The sequence below is a fragment of the Portunus trituberculatus genome, chromosome 38 (genome assembly GCF_017591435.1).
Source record: "Portunus trituberculatus isolate SZX2019 chromosome 38, ASM1759143v1, whole genome shotgun sequence".
In the NCBI taxonomy this organism is placed as follows: domain Eukaryota; kingdom Metazoa; phylum Arthropoda; class Malacostraca; order Decapoda; family Portunidae; genus Portunus; species Portunus trituberculatus.
The window spans coordinates 15,434,687-15,457,242 of NC_059292.1; the positions used below are offsets into that span (position 1 = coordinate 15,434,687).

Below are 22,556 nucleotides of genomic sequence, written 5' to 3' on the forward strand. Positions count from 1 at the left end.
TGCGAGGATCATGATACAGGAGGCTCAGTGATCCCTTTAGAGAGTCAGAGCCCATGCATAGCATCGACTAATTGTGTGACAAGTAGTAATTTTCTGTACCCTACACATAATACTCGGCAGGTGCAGTTCAGCTCTGAGGACTTCAATCCGTGCAGTCCTGAGGCATCCCAAGATTATCTGCATGGCTTCATTCTGAACAAGCTCCAGGGGACAGAGTTGGGTGCCACTAAACTGTATTAAAACAGGGGCGGCACAATCAATAAGGGACCGTATGACAGATATATAAAACATTCTTAGGACTGAAATGCCAGCCCACAGGCCCCTGTTGGCTATAAAAAAAAAAAAAAAAAAAAAAAAATAGCCTCTCATCCCTTGCTAGCCACGGACCCTCGTCAACTTATCCCGTTGCCACCCCACATCCTGCACGTTGTCCTGTCTCCGTCATTGAGAGTCACTGAGTATAGTGGTTTACGGTTGCAGCGTTGGAAGCTGAAGTAAGGACCTTTGGGTGCCCTGCCGTGCCCAGTGGATGCGGGTGTGGGTGGCCCTGCTGTGCTGTGTGGGCGGCGGTTCATTATATATATATATATATATATATATATATATATATATATATATATATATATATATATATATATATATATATATATATATATATATATATATATATATATATATATATATATATATATATATATATATATATATATACACACACACTTGTTTTATTTGCTTTATAAATTTATAACTACGAAAGAATGGATGGAAAATAAAAGGGGTGGAAGAGAAGCATGGAAGAAATCTTCATAAGTTACTCTTAAAAACGTTTTCTATGAAACTATTCGCTACCAACAGATGTCAGCACCGCCGTTGATATCTGTTGGTTCGCCGAACTGTAACACACACCACAACTTACGTCTTGTATATTCCTTGGCATGACCCGACCTCCTACCTTGTAGTATACACTTCAGCAACAATAAAGTTATCAATCAGTCAACCAAGGGTGTTTTAGTCGTCCTGAAAATTTCTCACGCACTTACTCGTACCATACAAAAAAAAAAAAAAAAAAAAAAAAAAAAAACCAGACAAAAATAATGCATTCTGGCAATAACTTAACAAAATTCTACACCATAATAATGTATAGAAAATTTGTTATTGTGTCACTAGAACCATAATAGTAATATTGAAAACTCGTCTCATTGTAACCAGTGCCTTTAGTGAAATGCTAAAAAATTTAATATGTTTACATAAAAAGGAGAGAGAGAGAAAAAAAAAAAAAAAACGTAAAATTGCATTGGTGACGTTTCAAATTTGAGTGTACCCTGTAATTTACTTGAACATCACAATTCTCATGCAAAACTTTCAAACCATTGTTACTTTTTGTCAGGATGACTTTTAATAAAACATGTAGATATTTGAGCCAAGGTTGGGAGAGCGAGCAGCTGCAGCCATCTTGTGTGTTGTGTGGTCGATATGGTGTTGGGGCGCTACGCCACCCCACGCGCTTTTCTTTCCTAATTTGTGCTGCTTCACCAGACGCGTGTAAGTTATTTTGGCGGGTGAAGAGTAAGTGCCGAAGATGAGCGGAGCTAATAGCACGCCTCTCGGAAGGATGAATCCAGCCATCGGGGCCGGGAAGAAGCCCGCCCCCACGGGCGCCTCGCTGCTGAAGCCCAGCTACATGAGTCCCGTCGGATCAAACTCTCCCATGGCCTCTGCTGCTTCCGCTGCTGCTGCTGCCGCCGCTGCCGCCGCTGCCGCAGTATCCGCGCAAATTACCCATAACCAGTTGTCTGTCAAGCGGGAAAATGACGAGAAAGGCGAATCAGGTACGTGTCATTGGCCGGAAGGGTGTTGTTTTTTTACACCTTGCAATCTCCAGCTAGTTAGTGGCAGATAAGAGAGGGTGGTCAAGAATATCAATCATAGATTCCTCAAGTGCCATATACGCATGCCATATATGTACGTAGGCTCGTTGTTTGTCCCATGGGAGTAGGTATGATCTTATATCGGCGAGTTGGTAGCTATTATCCACTTGATTCTAAATCCGTGTGCATGAGTTTGTGTGGACCTCGTCACTTTCAGTGTTTTGGTAGTTAGTAGTAGGTTTACAAATTTAGAATGTGTTGTTATATTAAAATCTGATATATAAATCGATGCAAGACAACCACCGGTTAAGTGGTATGAGGGGTAAATTTGATTGTTGTCAGGTTAGCTGATTACTTAAGTGTCACTGCCCTAATAAAGTCGTTCTTCCACCTCTTCGTTTCCAAGCTCCCCTCTGCAGCTCTTTCACTCAGCTGACATGACGTGGGAATGAAAATGTGATAACCAAAACTAACCTAAACCAACCCAACCCATTCTAATGGTAACCCAACATAACCTTAGGGTTACCTTACCCAACGTTACCTTAGGGAGGGTGTAGAGAATATTTCTGAAGCACTTAAGTTAATCTTTGAAAGATCACTTAGGTTTGCTGAGATACCTCAGGACTGGAAGTTAGCTAATGTTACACCAATATTTAAAAAAGGTAGGAAGGATGATGCGAATAATTATAGACCGATCAGTTTAACTAGTATAGTATGTAAGATACTAGAGAAAATCATTAAGGGTAGTAATTGGGAGCATTTAAATGAGAATAGATTAATTAGAGATACCCAACATGGCTTTAGATCAGGGAGGTCCTGTCTACAAAGTTGCTCGATATCTTAGAATATATTACCAAGGAGTTAGATGATGGAAATAGCATAGATGTTATATATCTAGATTTTAGCAAGGCGTTTGATAAGGTACCGCATAGGAGGCTAGTGTACAAATTGAGACTACATGGGATAAGGGGTAGGTTAGTTGATTGGATTAGTGAATGGCTTTCTGATAGGAAACAGAGAGTAGTATTAAATGGGGCAATGTCTGAGTGGAAGGAAGTGGTTAGTGGGGTACCCCAAGGATCAGTGCTAGGACCTCTTCTTTTCTTGGTGTACATTAACAATTTAGATATAGGAATTAGTAGCAAAGTATCAAAGTTTGCAGATGATACTAAGATAGCATGTGCAGTACAGGGTGAAAAGGACAATTACAGAATACAATGAGACCTGGACAGGCTGATAGCATGGGCAGACAGGTGGCAGATGGAGTTTAATTCTAAAAAGTGTCAGGTTATGCATTTAGGTATGAGATGGAGGGATGTTGGCTAGAGGCAGTAGAGGAGGGAAAGTATTTAGGAGTAGTGATAGACAGGACTATGAAATTTTCAAAGCAATGTTTAGAAGCAAGAAATAGGGCAAATAGGATCCTGGGTTTTATAAATAGAAATGTTAGTTATAAAAGTAAGGAAGTGGTGCGTAGCTTATATAATTCCTATGTTAGGCCCCATTTAGAGTATTGCATACAGGCCTGGTCACCCCATTATAGGCAGGATATCAACATGTTAGAAGCAGTTCAGAGAAGAGCAACTAGGATGATACCAGCATTAAAGTGCCTGGAGTATAGAGATAGATTAAAGGAATTAAACATGTTTTCATTTGAGAGGAGATGTATAAGAGGGATATGATAGAGTTATTTGAAATGTTCTCAGATACAAACTACATAGATGTGAGATCTTTCTTTACCTTAGAGGAGGGAAGTAGGACTAGAAATCATGGCAGGAAGATTAGAAAGCAAGGCTGCAGGTTAGATATAAGAAAATATTTCTTTAGTCATAGGGTGGTAGACTTCTGGAATGCATTGCCAGAGAGGGTTGTAAATAGCACTAGTTTGACAATGTTTAAAAACAGATTAGATAAGCACTTAAATTTATTAGATTTATAATCATGTATAGCACTGCATGATAGTTTTTATAAGATATTTACTATAGTTAAACAAGACATGGTCTCCATGTATGGGGATCACAGATTGTAGAGGAGTTCGCTGCAGGACTTAGCCCTGTTAATGGGCCAAATATTTAAAATTAGTATATAATGTATTGTGTAGTACTAGTAAGTGTATCTTTAAGTACTGATGACGAGGTCGCTGTGCGACTGATACAGGATAACCCAGATGGGCCCTGGTGGCCCTTTGTTATCCTGTTATTTATGTTATGTTTTATGTCTTAACCTAGCTAACGTAACTTAGTTGAGACGACATGCACTGCTGATATGTCTTCCTCAAAACCCATCTGACCAATAGCATGATTAGGTTAGATTAGGTTAAAGTTAGGGTTAGGTTAGTTTTTGTTATCATATTCCGGTTTTCATTCCCATGTCATTTCAGCTGAGTGAAAGAGCTGCAATGAGGTAGTTGGTAACGAAGAGGGATGGAGTGATGACCTTAGTAGAACAGTGACACCAAGTAATAATGAACATTATTTGGTGAAATTTCACTTTACTAGTTTATTTTGGTAAAAAAAAAAAAAAAACATTGAATTAATCTGTTTTGTTTTACCTGTAAATCACTATTTGTTATTTTTTATCCCCTTGATCCCCCTTTCCCTTAAAAACTGATGATTTGAAATAAAAAAAAAATTTGTACAAAACTGACAGAAATCTACTAGAAAGGAAATTTGTCCTCACATACAAGTAACCTTTTTCCTACTCTTCGTTGTATTTTTCTGGTTTGGGAGCTAAGGGTGGCTAACCAGGTGAGCAGTGACACTCACTTGCAATGTTACCCAGAGAGAACTGGTTGCTGACCATCCAACTGTGATGTGCTACCACCTAACCCAGTGGTTCCTAACCTAGGGGTAAATTACCCCAGTGGGGTAATGAGCCCATATTTTTGTGGTAATGGATGTTTGGCATGGGATGAGGCAATCAGTTTATATTTTCATATAATTTCAATGAAGATTGATGAAAAGCTAGTGTGAATTTAGCATGAGTGCAATTATGAATAAAATTAACTTTATTGAGAACACACACGAGTTATTATAGTGAAACAACTCGATCAATGGTCATGCAAGCAGCTTGGTTCATTACTGGTTTGGTAACTTCATAACAATGATGATTTATTTGACTCATGATAACTTTCGTGTTGGGTTTGCACTGACTTTTTAATCAGTCTTCTACCTCCCATCATAGCACATGTACGTACACTTTTGAGTATAGTCATAGTTAATACCGGCTTTCCAAACTTTACCTGTATTACCCTAAATCAAGATAAGAGGCTTTAAGGATGGTCAAGTTAAGTCAGTACTGTGAGTGGCGGGAGGTGTAGTGTGGATGACGTCATCACCCCTGCTCCCCCGCGTTGGGCCCTCTCAGATGACTTGAGCGGATACCGTATCTATGAATTTTTCATACCGTATATTGAATCGAAGGTACGTAGTAATTTCCAAATACCGTAACTGTGAATTTACCGGATAAAGAACTAGCGTATAACGAGGTCTTACTGTATATATATGTATATATATATATATATATATATATATATATATATATATATATATATATATATATATATATATATGTATATATGTTTCTCATTTCATGAATGGAAGTATGGTTGCCATGTGTTTTTGATTCTTGAATTTTTTTGATTACGATATCTGACCAGGAATGCAGAATTTTATATGTAATTCAATATAAGATGTGTAATACATACACTATCTTATAGTGTGTTATAAATAGATACTGTATTTGACAGCATTCAGGATGCACGGGCATATAAGATGCATCCCCATTTGAACAGGTTAAATTCAGGAAAAAATAGTTTCTTGTGTATTTAAACATATATTGAAAGCAATCTAGCAGTATATTTTATAAGCAGAAAACATGGTCAGTTTGTAGTTTCATCCAACCATGGATTCTGGTATGTGGCTTATGTTTTTTCTAGTGAAAAATGTGAATTGATTGATAGTATGTGTCATTTCCATTGTAAATGAATGTTTTTTGAGTTATGATTATTTTTTTAGCTCTAACTTATGCTTATTTCTCATTTCCGAAGATCTTGGGGGATCTAACAGAAATCAGGATTTTTGGATGGGGGAGGATTAAATCAAATAATGTATGTTGTGAAAAGATTAGAAATCAACAAAATCTCACATAAAAATTTCTAAAAAAATAAAAATACTTTTTTGGTGGGGGAGGCAGGTGGAAGTGGTGACCCAGCTGTTGATTTGTTTATATTGAGAAGCGTTGCCAATGTTGCACTCCTGGCTGTATTTGTTGCACCACGGCCTACGGCCTAAAAGACCTTGCTACTGTTCTATTGCAGTGCTACTTGACATAATCGACCACTTGTAGTTTGTAAGAGATTGTGTAGCTAGATCTTTTTCCTCCTGCATCCATAACATTGAGGATATTGATATGTTTTGTTATAATCAGATTGAATCAGATTTAAAGTTGGTAGATAGCCTTTGCAACAGTGCCCTTAATGTTGCTTTCTCTTTTATTGTTGTGGGTTTATCTATTTTTTTCCTTTTTTTTTCACAAGCAGCTTTATCTATTTTTTTTTCTTTATCAACTTTGTGATCATGAACTTGCTGTTATTCCTCACCGTCAGATGGCATTGAGTTAGGATTCCAATTAGCTGATATTTATAATCATGTGTTACAGCCTCTCAGGTTAGATTGCTTTAGTTTTTTACAAAAATGAGTTTTTTAGGGCAATAATACTGATGATAATATTAATAATAATAATAATATTGATAATAATAATAATAATAATAATGATAATAATAATAATAATAATAATAATAATAGTAATAATAATGATAATAATACCAGCAATAAAATAATATGCATGCAGTTAGGGTAGGTAGAAGTATTGTTTGTGAGTTAGGTTAGTGAGAAGATAAGGCTATGGGAAAACTCAACTTTGCATATTAGACGCAGGACAAATTTTTGGGAAAAAAGGCCATCAAGTTTGGTACTTCTTTACATTACATATACCTTTTGATATGCAAGAATTGTACATTCATCAAAATGGTTGGATGGGTATGTGGCTCCACCCTATGTTTCAGGGCCCTAATATCCCTTCCAAGGCTAAGGGACACCTACAGTCTTATGTGTGCTCACTCATCATCCTTGTCATCAGAGATGAAGAAGTGACCCTTTTATGGAAGATGAGAAACCTTAGGTGCTGGAGTACGTATATATTTATATTTACTCACTGCTGGTGTTTTTTTTTTTTTCTTTTTTCTTTTTAATGTCTTATAGTGCCTGTAGGCATACTTGAAAAGTACAGGCAACCCCAGCTTAATGAAGGGGTTACGTTCCTAAAAAACTTTCATTAAGAGAAATTTCGTTAAGCGAACCGATTATAATAAGTTTAACCCCTGACTTGAACTTCCATTGAGAGTAAACAAAGCGAGAGTGCATCATAGTACAGTAAAAGGTTTAATGAAAGTAAAAATTATGAAGTTAAACATTTAGGCAGTTCAATTTAAGTCATTATAATGTACACTAATGTATGTGTGTACGTAACTTTATAATGTTGATGATCGTAAATTTATGAAGAGAGGGAGAGTGGAACGGGAAAGACACTAACCGGCAACCTGTTGAATGTAAACAAAGGGCGCATCATTGTATCTCATACAAAACTTATGTACCACATTTCCACAAGGCTTTCCATTTTATCCATTGTAGAGTCACGAGTTCAGGTGGTTCTTTTAGCTTGCAAAGAAGATATGGTCTCACCAGCCTTCTTAATAGAGTCTGCTGATCTGAAAATAGTAGAGACAGTAGATGGAGTCAAGATGGTGGCGAGCCTCTTGTGTCTGAATAATATCCAGTTTCACTTCGAGAGTAAGACTTCCTGGTCTTCTTAGCAATGCTAGGCAACATTGCAGGGCGTTTTGGTGGTAAGTTGAGCGAGGGAAGACAACCTGGTGCTGACGCTGTTATTGTTTTGAACAAGGGGAGTGAGTGGTGTGTGTGTTGTCCACGAGAGGCGCTGGTGTATTCAATAGCCTGTCGGCTTGCGTGATACGGCGGGGCTTTCAAATTTGGAAAAAAATTACCTGGATAAAACTTCGTTAAAGCGAGTTTGGTGTTTGTTAAATGAGGAGATGGTACTGGTAGTAAAATGAAACCTCCGTTGTAGCGAAATTTCGTTGTGTGAACCTTTGTTAAGCGGGGGTTGCCTGTGTATGTGGGAAGTGCTATTCAGCTTCTGCCCATTAGTGTCACAGGCAATTTTATTTATAGTGGTACCTATATTAGGGCCCATATCACCACCCAACCGCAACTTTGGTGTAACCACCTAGAAATTGGATATCATGGTGACATGTAGGTAACTTTAAACCACTTGACAAATATTGTTCCTAAGGATAGTCCAGGGATTGGAATAACAGCAAATACATGCAACTCCTGCTTAACGAAGGTTCATACAACGAAGATTTCATTTTACTACCATCTGCTTGTTTAACGAACACCAAACTTGCTTTAACAAAGTTTTATCCAGGTAGTTTTTTCCAAGTTTGAAAGCCCCGCCATATCACGAAAGCTGACAGGCTTTTGAATACACCAGCACCTCTCGTGGACAAAACGCGCACCACTCACTCCTGCTGTTCAAAACAATAACAGCGTCAGCAGCAGCTCATCTTCCCTCGCTCAAATTACCACTAAAACACCCTGCAATGTCGCCTAGCGTTACTAAGAAGACCAGGAAGTCTCTTACTCTCGAAGTGAAGCTGGATATTATTCACAGACATGAGAGAAGCAAGAAAACTAATAGCATTGCTCGCCACCATCTTGACTCCATCTACTGTCTCTACTATTTTCATGTCAGCAGACTTTATTAAGAAGGCTGGTGAGACCGTATCTTCCTTTGCAAGCTAAAAGAACCACCTGAACTCGTGACTCTACAATAGATAAAATGGAAAGCCTTGTGGAAATGTGGTACATATGTTTTGTATGTGATACAATGATGCGCCCTTTGTTTACATTCCACAGGTTGCCGGTTAGTGTCTTTCCTGTTTCACTGTCCCTCCCTTCATAAATTTAAGTTCATCAACATTACATATAAAGTTACGTACAGGAATACTCCGCTTAACGAACAGGATAGGGGATGTCAAAACTGTTTGTAGAGCGGAAATTCGTTAAGTGGACATAATTTTCCCATAGGAAATAATGGAAATAAGGGGGATGCGTTCTGGGCTGGTCCCAACATACCTCATGGGTTAAAAAAAAAAAATATTTTTCTATTATCTTTTTACAAACCTTGCTCCCAAGAAAGGATTGTTTTGTAATGCATAAAGTGAAATCTTATATGGAATATCAAAAAATAAATCAGAGATAAGATCGGCCACAGACGAAGCAGAGACTCACGGCGACTCGGCCGCTTCTTCTCCATGTGACCCTTTTAGCCTGCGTGTTGTTTTTCACCATGATATTCCACTCCTCTTTTGCCTGCTATAATGGATATCATATCATAGTATTCATATATGCTCATGCCATATGAGGGAGGCGGTGGCGTAGTGGATAAGGTGGTGAGCTTGGGATCGAGCAGACGTCCACGCGTAGGTTAGAATCCCACCACGTACAGCCTTAAAACACTTTGCCATTTGTCGAGTGTTTTAAAGTTACCTACATATCACCATGATGCCCAGATTCTAGTGGTTACATTCAAGATGAGCTTGGGTGGTGATATGGGGCCTAATATGGGTACCACTATAAATAAAATTGCCTGTGCCACTAATAGGCGGAAGCTAATCAGCGCTTCCCATTCACTCTTCAAGTGTGCCTACAGGCGCTATAGGTCTTATCGTAAGAAAAAAAAAAAAAAAAAAGCATAACCTTGACTCTGTGGCACAGAGTGATAGTGAATTACTATCACTCAGTGCCATGGAGTCGAGGTTATCCTCATGGCATGAGCATACAGTAGAATCTCGAATCTCGATCGTAATTGGGACCCAAAATACTGATCGAGATTCGAAATATCGAGATGCGAAGTTAACTTCATATAGGGAAAAATGCAATTGGGACCAAAACTTTGGCAACTAACCTATATCAAGTACACAAACTCTCAGGCTGACACCTAAAGTACTTACCACACTACACACTACAGTTCATATAATAAAACTAATGAAATGTTACAATAAAACAACACATATTTACCTTATATTTATTGAAATAAAATTAGGGTGATTGATGGGGACTGGGCTGGTGGCTCGGCTACTGGGACTCACCACCTTCACTCCCTAATCTTGTCATGGCATTGCGTATGTTCTCTCCACTGCAGCCAGCACCGTCAGTCTCTGCATTAAATCCTACAAATGGTGGTTCTTCTGGTAGTTCAGTGTCCAAAGCAGCAAGGTCTATTGGTCCTTCGTCGTCGTCTTCTGTGACATTCTCGATGACCTCGGCGACTCGCTGCTGCATCTTGAATAACCTCGTTATAGTGGACTGTTTTTGTTCATTGACTTTACTGTTGTAAATGCCCATCATTTTTCTATTGAGATAATCAAATGCCTCCTGGAGAGTTTCATTCTCCACTTTTCCCCTCCACAATATCCCTGGCCTTTCCCACAAGCCCCAGTGCCTCGGACAACTGTTGAACACTCAGGGAGGGAGGCTGTGACACGGTATCAGGCTGTTCCAATTCTTCCTCCATTACGTCTTCTTTAATTAAATTTTCGATTGCTTCACTTGCATCAACCTTTTCTCCTAATAACTCTTTCATCACATCATTCTCATTAACATCACAGAATCCAGGGGCAGGAACAGTTGTAATAGATGTCACAGCGTCAGCCAGTAGATCAGCTTGTCGTTGAATTTGTGAGGAATCTGAAGAATTTTTCTCGGCTAGCAGATTTTCCCAGGCATGTCTGATAGTTGCATTTGATATGTTATTCCAAGCTTTCACCATTAAATCCACTGCATTCCGGATGTTGTAGGATTTCCAGAACTGCCTCACAGAAATAGCTCCTTTTGACGAAACGTCTTCCTCAGTGGTGACCTTGGGCTTGGCGGCGGCTTGGGTGGCGGTGTCGGTGGCCTGGTTGGAGGTGGCGAACAGTTCACGATCACTTTCACTTTCATTTGTGGAGTTTTCGATCTCAACCAGCTCATCATTGCTATCTGTTTCATGTCGCATTTTGTCATGAAGGTACTTATAGTATAATAGCTTTACATTGGCTATTATTTCCTGGTCCAGGGGTTGTAATATGGAAGTAGTGTTTGGGGGCAAAAACACGACTTGAACACATGGATGCCTCCCTATGAGGAATTTTGCATGGCCAGGTGCATTGTCTAGAAAGAAAAGGATTTTGAAATCCAGGTTTAGTTCCTCACACTTTTCTTTGCATCAGGGACAAAGTATTTATCGAACCACTCGATAGAAAGTGCTGAGGTCATATAGGCTGAAGCTGTAGTCTCCCAATAAACATTCAGTTGTTGCATATCTGCGTGTTTATAAGGTCTAGGCCTTTTGTATTTGTGAATGATAAGAGGTTTCATTTTGTGGCTGCCAGAAGAATTACAAGTAAAAAGAAAGCTGATACGTTCTTTGGACACTTTTACTCCTGGTGCTTGTTTTTCATTTTTAGAAATGAAGGTGGCTTTGGGAGAACGTTTCCAATAAAGGCCAGTCTCATCACCATTATATATCTGGTCTTTGCAATAGCCTCCATCTTCTATTATTTGTTTGACCATTGCGGGATAATTAGCAGCACTTTCACTATCAGCAGAAGATATCTCGCCTTGATACTGTGCATATTTAATGCCACACCGCTTCTTAAACTTCTGCAGCCACCCCACAGAAGCATTAAATGCAGGTGGATTTTTTACTTGTTTTTTCTTGCAAACAGCCTGGTAGAATATCCTTGCCTGTTCACGCAGCTGAGGACCATTGATACTAGCTACCTCTCTTGCTCGTCGTTGAATCCACTTCACCAGATAATATTCCATTTCTGCCACTAGACGATTACTTTCATTATAAATACACGTGATGCGGCGCTGTCCAAGTGTGTTTCCTGTGAACAATTTTTTTGCCAATGTCACTGATTTTTTAACTTCATCTTTTTTGCTTTTCAATGTGGAAATAGTACTCTGAGGAATGCCAGTAAGTTTTTGTATTTCACTGACTCTATAGCCTTTCTCCAAGAGCTGCAACACTTTATCCTTGTCCTCTGCAGTGTATTTGTTCAGTTTTTTGCCCTTTCGATAATCACGTTTTTCACTTCCGCATTTTTTCACACTTTGTTGTCCTTTACACTCATTTTCGTTCTTATCCACCCCTTGGGCCCTTCCATTCGCTGCGGGAAACATGATGAATGGGATCCAGGTAGCCTGCCCGCACCCGTAAACGACCTTGACCGCACACAACGCACACACCTGGTTTTAAACAGAGCGGGGGGAGGCCGCGTGTACTGATACACTCCACAAGCTGCCGCAAGGTGGGAGAGCAATCAAAACAATCGCATCGCGATACGCCGCGTTTTTGATGAAAAAAAAAAAAAAAAAAAAAGCAATCGAGATTTGTGTAATTTCATCGAGATGTGTGAACAGTGTGTTTTTTATGGTGCAATCGAGATGCGAAATATCGAGATGAGATTGATCGAGATTCGAGATTCTACTGTATATGAATACAGGCAACCCCCGTTTAACGAAGGTTCACACAACGAAATTACGCTACAACGAAGGTTTCGTTTTACTACCATCTGCTTGTTTAACGAACACCAAACTCGTTTTAACGAAGTTTTATCCAGGTATTTTTTTCCAAATTTGAAAGCCCCATCGTATCATGCAGGCTGACAGGCTTTTGAATACACCAGGAGCTGCTGGTACTAAGGCCTGCCTCAGGAGAAGTCCTGAGACACCTGTAGAATAAAGATCAAGATCAAGCCTCTGGTGGACAACACAGGCGCTGCCGATACAAAAGTCTGATTCAGAAGAAATTCTGTGTCACCTGTAGCATCAAGATCAAGATCAAGATCACACGCACCACTCAATCCCCAGTCAAAATATAACAACGTCACCAATAGCTCATCTTCCCTAGTTCACCTTACCACCAAAACGCCCTGCAATGTGGCCTAACGTTCTTAAGAAGACTAGGAAGTGTCTTACTCTCGAAGTGAAGCTGGGTATTATTCACAGACACGAGAGAGGCCAGAAAACTAATAACATTGCTCGCCACCATCTTGACTCCATCTACTGTCTACTATTTTCAAGTCAGCAGACTCTATTAAGAAGGCTAGTGAGACCGTATCTTCCTTGAAAGCTAAAAGAACCACCTGAAATCGTGACTCTACAATGGATAAAATGAAAAGCCTTGTGGAAATGTGGTACATAAGTTTTGTATGCGGTACCATGATGCGCACTTTGTTTACATTCCACAGGTTGCCGGTTAGTGTCTTTCCCGTTTCACTCTCCCTCCCTTCATAAAGTTAAGATCGTCTACATAAGGTTACGTACATACATACATTAGTGTACATTATAATGGCTTAAATTAAACTACCTAAATGTTTAACTTCATAATTTTTACTTTCATTAAACCTTTTACTGTACTATGATGCACTCTCGCTTTGCTTACTCTAAATGGAAGTTCAAATCAGGGGTTAAACTTGTTATAATCGGTTCGCTTAACGAAGTTTCGCTTACCGAAGTGTTTTTTAGGAATGTAACCCCTTCGTTAAATGGGGGTTGCCTGTACTAAGATATGATATCCATTATAGCAGGCAATAAAGGAGTGGAAACATAAATTGAATATCGTGGTGAAAGACAACACGCAAGCTAAAAGGGTCACAAGAAAAAGAAAAAGTGGCTGAGTTGCCGTGAGTCTCCACCTTGTCAGTGGCCGATCTCATCTCTGCTTTAATTTTTGGTATTCCATGTAAGATTTCACTTTATGCATTACAAAACAATCCTTTCTTGGGGGCAAGGTTTGTAAAAAGCTAATAGAAATGTTGTTTTGTGAACATAAATGCATATATAAGACAGTAACATCACCTCCAGAGGTGGTGTTCCCAGCAACCTCAGAGCAACCTGATAGCAACCTTGTCACCGTCCCTGCAAGCGTTCATGGAAGCCATTTCGCGGCAGGAGGTTGCTCTGACATTGTTAAAGAATCTTGGATCCAGCTCCAGGAGCGCTAGAGACAAAGGCGGGGAGCCAGCCAATCACAGCAAAGCTGTCACGTTCGGTCCCTCATCTGGCAAATTCAAACCCCAAAAATTCGCTAAAACGGATGTGGTTGTACGTTATGTGGACCTTATGGTCTAACTTTATACCGGAAATTTGTTAGACGAACGTTCGTTAAGCGGAGTATTATTGTACATACATACATTAGTGTACATTATAATTACACTCAACCCTCGATTTGCCGGACCTCCATTTGCCGGATTTCGGATTTGCCGGACAAGAGTCTGTGGAAAAAAAAAAAAAAAAAAAAAAAAAAAAGTCCGGGACAAGTCGATTTCAAACTACCGCGCCAGACAAAGTTCGCAAATCGGGCACTATAGATGGCAGCGCGGGCGGACATACACGTCTAGTACTGGACTGTAAACAAGTCTGCCGCGTCACACGTGTGTCGGCGGCATTGGCATGTGTTACGGCCCCACGTGGTGAGATGATGATGATGATGATGATGATGGTCGTCGGAGGTTTTGCCTTTGCCTCGGCACCTCCTGTTACTTCTATTCTTCCTGATCCTGCCTTTCTTTTATTTTTCTTTCTCTTGTCTTCCACATCTGGTGCAAAGTCTCTTTCTTCTCCCTCAGTTTTGTTTTCTGAACAAAAATGTCTGATTTATTTTCCAACTTCCTGGTACAGCTGGTGCAGGTGCCGAAATGCCGTTAAAGACAACACTATGTTCCCACCGGAAATTTTTGCCGTTAAACACGGGATTCCGGTAAATCGCATGCCGTTAAAGCGGGGTTCAACCTGTATAGGGTAAAGTCCGGCAAGGGGGTAGACCCCCGGACATTTTCCATTGCCGGACATTTGCCATTCCCGGACAAGCCTTCCCCCCTTTTAGTCCGGCAAATCGAGGGTTGAGTGTACTTAAATTAAACTGCCTGAATGTTTAACTTCATAATTTTTACTTACATTAAACCTTTTACTGTACTATGATGCACTCTCACTTTGTTTACTCTCAATGGAAGTTCAAGTCGGGTTAAACTTACAATCGGTTCGCTTAACGAAGTTTCGCTTAACAAAGGTTTTTTTTAGGAACGTAACCCCTTCATTAAGCGGGGGTTGCCTGTACTGTATAAAACGGCTTCAGTATAATGAGAGAATGTTTATACGTAGTATGACTAGATCCTCATGGATGCAGAGTTGTGATTCACTTACAGTTGTGACTAACAAGCTACAAGGCATGTGGCAAGGATGCCACAAGTAAAATGATGAAGTGTAATACAGTGGCCCTTCTACATATGAGATTAATTGGTTCCTGGATCGAGCTTGTATCTAGAATTTCTTGTATCTCGAATGAATTTTTCCCATAAGAAATAACTGAAAATCAATTAATCTGTTCCTGGCCTCCCAAAATCATCTAAGTTAACCCTAAATAACTATAAAACACATCTTCCAATTACTATAAACACATTCAAATAGTAATTGAACATAAAAATATAATAATAAGATAAATAAAATGATATTAATGAGATAAACTGCAAGTTTATTATGAGCACTTACCATGGAGGAAGTCGGCAGCATCTAACGGAGGTGTATGTGTGGTGGTGGAGGAGTCAGGGAGATAGGTGCAGGAGTGAGGGAGCACAAGAGATTGTTGACAATAAGTAAGCACTTACACTTGAAATTCACTAAAGTTAACTTTAAATGAACGATGATGACCGATTGTACTGCTTTATGAGATCACTCACACGAACACCATGTTCATGTTTGTCTATTATCTGCTTCATTTCAATTGACATCATTCCGTTTTTTTTCTCAGAGAATATCTTTCCATTTCCTTTTTTAGAACTCATGGTTAAGGTCACAAAAAAGCTGCAAAAAGGAAATAAATGTGATAAAAACAACACAAGAGCACGGGATCAGGTCTATATGGTGGGAAACATGTGCTGGCTGATGCTGGGCCGTCTTGACTGCTCTGCCACCTAGCGGGAGCATGTAGAAATTCTCGTAACTTGGATTTTCTCTTGCATGTCGGTCAAGATTTTTGCTCAAAAGACATCTCGTGTCGCGAATTTCTCGTAAATAGAGTAGCTCATATGTAGAGGGGCCACTGTAGATGAAATACTTAAGTGATAGACAGTGATATTGATAATGATAGTAATGTTAATAATAACAGCATTAATAGTAATAATAATAACTCATAGTAATAATAGTAATGATAATAGTAATAATAATAATAACAATAGTAATAATAATAACTAACAATAATAATAATAGTAATGATGATAATAATAATGTTGGAGGTAATGAAGGAAACACAGGGTGGATAGCAAATACAGGAGATCCTCGCAATTCAACGGGGTTAGGATGGTTTTTCATTGGTTGAATCAGCGTATATTATAATCATGAAGCAATTTTTCCCATAAGATATTTAAAAATTAAGAGAGATAGGGACCAACCTCCAGCCTAGACCCTCTCAAAACATCACTATAACCTCTAAAAAACACTAACTTAGACTAAATCAGTACTATTAAAGGCTTCATTTATTTACAACTTTTTTTTATTAAACACATTAGGGTGCTGTACAGTACATTTTGGGGAATACTAACACTTGCAGCGGTCTTGCTGTTGATACTGTTGATCTAGGGACACCCATTTGCACTGCAACGACACTGTGAGCTATACCTGCCTCACACTTTCTTATAAGTTTAAACTTATCTTTGAAAGGCAGGAAATTGTGCTTCTTAGAGCTGGGGCTGGAGGTGGCTTTCCGTCGTCTTGAGTCAGACGAAACACACTGTTTTCCTCTAGCGTCAATTTTTAGTCAGATTAAGATCTATGGTTTCTAATTTACACTTTTATAATAAAATTAATTTTCTTGTTAATTGGAATGATGCTATAATCTCAAATCAATAGAATCTTGATAAGTAGATGTAAATATATTTATATATATATACAGGCAACCCCCATTTAACGAAGGGGTTACTTTCATAAAAACACTTCGTTAAGTGAAACTTCGTTGAGCGAACCGATTATAACAAGTTTAACCCCTGACTTGAACTTCCACTGAGAGTAAGCAAAGCGAGAGTGCATCATAGTACGGTGAAAGGTTTAATGAAAGTAAAAATTATGAAGTTTAACATTTAGGCAGTTAAATTTAATTTAAGTCATTATAATGTACACTAATGTATGTATGTACATAGCTTTATAATGTTGATGATCTTAGATTTACAAAGGGAGGGAGAGTGAAACGGGAAAGACACTAACCGGCAACCTGTGGAATGTAAACAAAGGGCGTATCATTGCACAGCATACAAAACTTATGTACCACATTTCCACAAGGCTTTCCATTTTATCCATTGTAGAGTCACGAGTTCAGGTGGTTCTTTTAGCTTGCAAGGAAGATACAGTCTCACCAGCCTTCTTAATAATTTGCTGACTTGAAAATAGTAGAGCCAGTATATGGAGTCAAGATGGTGGCCAGCAATGCTATAGTTTTCTCGCTTCTCACGTGTCTGTGAATAATATCCAGCTTCACTTCGAGAGTAAGAAACTTCCTGGTCTTCTTAGGAATGCTAGGCCACATTGCAAGGAGTTTTGGTGGTAAGTTGAGTGAGTGAAGACGAGCTGCTGCTGACGCTGTTATGGGAGTGAGTGGTGTGTGTTGTCCACGAGAGGCTTGATCTTGATCTTGATTCTACAGGTGTCCCAGGATTTCTCCTGAGGCAGGCCTTAGTATTTGCGGCTGCTAATGTATTCAAAAGCTTGTCGGCTTGTGTGATATGGCGGGGCTTTCAAACTTGGAAAAAATTACCTGGATAAAACTTCGTTTAAGCGAGTTTGGTATTCATTAAATGAGCAGATGGTAGTAAAATGAAACCTTCGTTTTTTTGTCTTAGTCTAAGAGTGAAAAGTAGTTAAGTTGTTTTTTACATTTCTCTGGGACTGTGATATTCCAAGGCAGAACTTCCAAGGAACAACTGTTTACATTTACATTTACATTTACATTTGACAAACGCGACAAAGGCGGAAGCGAGCTTGTGTGTGACGACCAGCTTCGACAAAAGTTGACAAAAAAGTTAACGAAAAAGTGCTAGTGTGACGCCGCCTTAAGCGACGCATAGTGAAGTGTCGGTTTACACTTCTGTCTGGTGGGTTGGCGGCTGATTTGACCGGGTGGTGGCAAGCGAGATATGAATGTCAAATTGGCGAGTCAGTCGGTTGAACGTTGAGGATTGGGTATTAATTAACTGAGTTCGAATTGGCGATAATTTGAACTGCGAACAGTTGAGTCATGAGGATCCCCTGTATACTTTAATCTGTACCGTGTGAGTGACGACACAGTGTCATTGGTAAAAAAAAATACTCAAAACTGTGGGTGATGCACCTGGTACGTTAGCAAATTAAAATACTGTGGTACTTCGAGATACAAATTTAATTTGTTCCATGATGATCGTTGTATATAAAAAAAATTGTGTATCAATTCAATTTTTCCCATAAAAATTAATGTAAATAGAATGTATTCGTTCTAGTGATACGAATTTATCCCCCCAAATTTAACATACTTTAAATACTAACCAAATATAGATTTAATATAAGATAAATACAATGTTTATTGTATGCATGACATAAATATATTATATTGCCCAAAATAACAACTTAACCTGCAAAACTCGGGACACCGATAGACGTTCATCACGCAAGACTTGGGGCACGTTGATAGATGTTTAGGCATTTTTGGGTTATATTTTGGCTATTTTCTTCTCGTTTTCTTTGCTTGTGAGCTGGCAACATTCATCAGGAGTAAACATATGCTATACGTCACTGTGTCACCAACTTCCACAATGGATGGCAGTAGCGACAATGATTTCACGGTGTCCGATTCCGCCACCTCTCCCGCGCGCCTTATTTCTACACCTCGGGTCTCTCGCCATGTAGCGGGGAGACATTTGAATGAGAGTGGTATCAGAACAGGAGAGAGAGAGAGAGAGAGAGAGAGAGAAGGGACCCGTTTTCTATCGCTCTAGCCAAGGCCGCTAAACCCGATTGGACGCAAGACCACGAGCACAGATGATACCACCTCATTCGACCTGTGATATTTTGGTAACCATAGCATCTAGAGACTTCTGGTTTTTTGCATTGCAAAGAGGAAGAATTGCTTGTGGGCAGAACACCATTTGTACTGACTCGTTTATTGAATTTCCAAGTGTAATCAGTATGTGAATACAGGCTATTTTGTGTGTGTCTCGCCAAACCCGCCGAGTTAGCGTGAGCGAAAACTCCCAATTTGCATTCGTGCTTGCCGACACTGTGATAGAACTTCGTATATGTAGTACGGAGGAGGAATTAGCGAGTTACCATGCCTTACTATTGGCATGCCACATGACCTGGAGTTTCTCTTTTAACACCTTTTGTGCTTTAAAGACCCTGGGGTTCTCAGAATGATACACCTACAATGGTTTGACTTTACAGTTACTACTGGTGTTAGCACACAGGGCCAAGTCACAGATATGCACACCACGTTCATATTTTGCAATTATCTTGTGTTTCATATCCATTGTGAGACTTCTAAGTTTCTTCTTTTCAACCTTCTTATAATTACTTTTGGAACCCATGATCATGAGGTCTTGAGTTCACAAAACTTAAGAAAAAAATACACACTGCTGAGGAGCACAGACACATACATGCACAAAGGATGAACAACGATACACAACGTGAACTGCATGTTCGGGTGGACGTGGGTAGCCAAGCGATTGCTGCGCCACCTACTGATGTCTATTTGTATCTTAGAAATATCTTCATATTTTGAGGCATAAATTACATGAAATTTTTTGTCGTATATAAAAAAAAAACTTATGTTGGAGTGTTCGTATCTCGAAGTATTACTGGATTCATAGAATATGCCAACGGGTATGGCTTACCTTATGACACACCACTTGTGCCTCCCACATGGATGGCGGGTATAGAAAAGGCTTGGCTTATACACGTTTGGGCTGATAGCATGAAAGTTTATATGTACAGCAGGTATTTTCTTTTGTTTTGGACCAGAAGGATTTAATTTCTGCAATAAAAACAATTATGTCAAACCCAGCTGCAGTGGCGGTACGTATAATTAAAAACGGGGCTGCAGGACAGGTGTTGAAGTACTGCTTGCCTTCAGCCCATGTATCCATCAACTGGCACAACTTATCATAATGTTCCCAAAACAATGAGGTATGGAAGAGCTACACCTTAAGTGGTCTTGAATACAAAATAATAACATAATAAATTAAATGCAAAAGTTATAATTGATAATGACTAATAATGATAATAATAACAAAATAAAATAAAATTAAATAAAAATAACTTAAATATATACACTGCATTAACATACCCAAACAAATACCCCCTATACTTGCATACAGAGTTATTGAGTGCATGTTCAGATGATTTTAAAAGTGAAGCATAACCAATTGTATAGCAGGCAAGGATAGTAAAGGAAAATAATTGTAAAAGTGAGTGATCATATAACTGTGAATCATATAGCAGGGAGAATGTTTATTAGCAAGTATGATGCAAAAGGAAACTAATGTAGAGAGCACATCTAGCAGTTGTTCAGGTCATGGATCATTCACAGAGATGAAAGTAAGATTCTTTGCCCTGCTTCTCAGATTGTGGTATGATAATCCCTTCAATGTGAAGACTCCTACATACGTGTCATGATGTGTCAGTAGCATACACAATGACAACTACATAAATGTCATTTATATTTTTATTTTAGTTACTGCTGACTGATCTGTATATTGTCTTTGATTTTATTATTTTTCCTACCATCCCTGACCCCACCAATCATATAAATGGAGCTACATCATGCCCCACCCTCTATCTGGAATGAAGTCTCACCAGCATAGTCTGCTTCACAGTTTTACCCCCAGTGGTTCTTCCCTTGTCCTCCTTATCTCCCTTTCATTTTCTTATTCCATACCTCTACACCAGTTAGGGGAGAGAGAGAATGGTGTAGGTAGTGTTCCTTTCTCCCTTGTTCTTATTCTTTCTTTCCCTTCTCTCTCTCTCTCTCTCTCTCTCTCTCTCTCTCTCTCTCTCTCTCTCTCTCTCTCTCTCTCTCTCTCTCTCTCTCTCTCTCTCTCTCTCTCTCTCTCATTCTGTGCGTGTGTGTATTCACCTAGTTGTATTCACCTAGTTGTAATTTTACAGGGCCTGGGTATCATACTCGTGTGGTCCCGTCTCCATATCTACACACATCCAACTTTCCTTTAAAACTATGCACACTCCTCGCTGACATCACCTCCTCACTCAAACTATTCCACACCTCCATACATCTTTGTGGGAAACTATATTTCTTCACATCCTTCAAGCATATTCCCTTGACTATCTTTTTACAATGTGATCTCGTAGTTCTATTTAAATTTTCCTCTCTCAACATCATTTGCTCATTATCCACTTCATCCAAACCGTTCAACAGTTTATACACCTGTATCAAATCTCCTCTTTCTCTTCTTTGTTCCAAGGTAAGCAAATTCATTTCTTTTAATTTCTCCTCATAGGTCATTTCTGCCAATTCTGGAACCATTTTTGTTGCCATTCTCTGCAATCTCTCCAACTTCCTTATATGCTTCTTTTTATAAGGGGACCAAACCACCCCAGCATATTCCAATCTTGGTCTAATTACCGTAATAATTAATTTCTTCATCATATCTTTATCCATATAATGAAAGGCTAATCCAATATTTCTGATCAAATTATATGTTTCTCCAAACATCTTGTCAATATGAGCCTCAAACTGCCCATGGTCTTGTATTATCACTTCCAAATCCTTTTCCTTTTCCACTTTTTTCAACACTACTCCTTCACCCATCTTATATGACCCTCTTGGCCATCTTCCACTCTTCCCCATCTCCATCACATGACTTTTGTTCAGATTAAATTCCATCTCCCACCTCTTGCTCCACTCCCAAATCTTATCCAGATCTGCCTGTAAAATTTCACATTCTTCTTCACTCTTCACACACCTACACAACTTCGCATCATCCACAAACAAATTGATATAACTGTTTACTCCCTCTGGCATATCATTAATATAGACAAGGAAAAGTATTGGTGCCAGCACTGAACCTTGTGGGACTCCACTCTCCACTACCAACCAGTCTGACTTTGCATCCCTTATTACCGTTCTCATCTCCCTCCATCTCAAGTAGTTTTCCATCCACTTTAACACTTTTCCCTTCAGACCTCCATAAATCTCTAATTTCCATAGCAGTCTCATGTGAGGTACCTTGTCAAAAGGTTTTTTTAAATCCAAATATACACAGTCCATCCATCCGTCTCTCTCTTGTATTTTGTCAATCACTCTTGAATAAGAAGCTCAGTAGATTTGTTACACATGACCTCCCTTTCCTTAAGCCAAATTGATGATCCGATAATAACTTATGATCCTCCAGGATCGTGGGCGAATTTGTTGTGTGTGAGATGTGTGGGCATGACAGGAAGGTCGTTGACTTTTCTGAGTGTATGGTGTGTAGGCTCAAGAGCGAGAATTTAGTTCTTTCTCTTGAGAACCGAGAATTGC

General features: G+C 39.2%; 1 protein-coding gene across 1 annotated transcript in view; it reads left to right on the forward strand.

Moving 5' to 3' along the window:
- Nucleotides 1–1,425: 1,425 nt before the first annotated feature.
- Nucleotides 1,426–22,556, forward strand: part of LOC123515174 (splicing factor 1-like) — an 85,279-nt gene continuing 64,148 nt past the window's right edge. Inside the window, exon 1 of the mRNA XM_045273682.1 lies at nucleotides 1,426–1,829. Coding sequence (XP_045129617.1) covers nucleotides 1,580–1,829 — 250 coding nt within the window. The 5' untranslated portion in view covers nucleotides 1,426–1,579. The remainder of the gene's footprint in view (nucleotides 1,830–22,556) is intronic.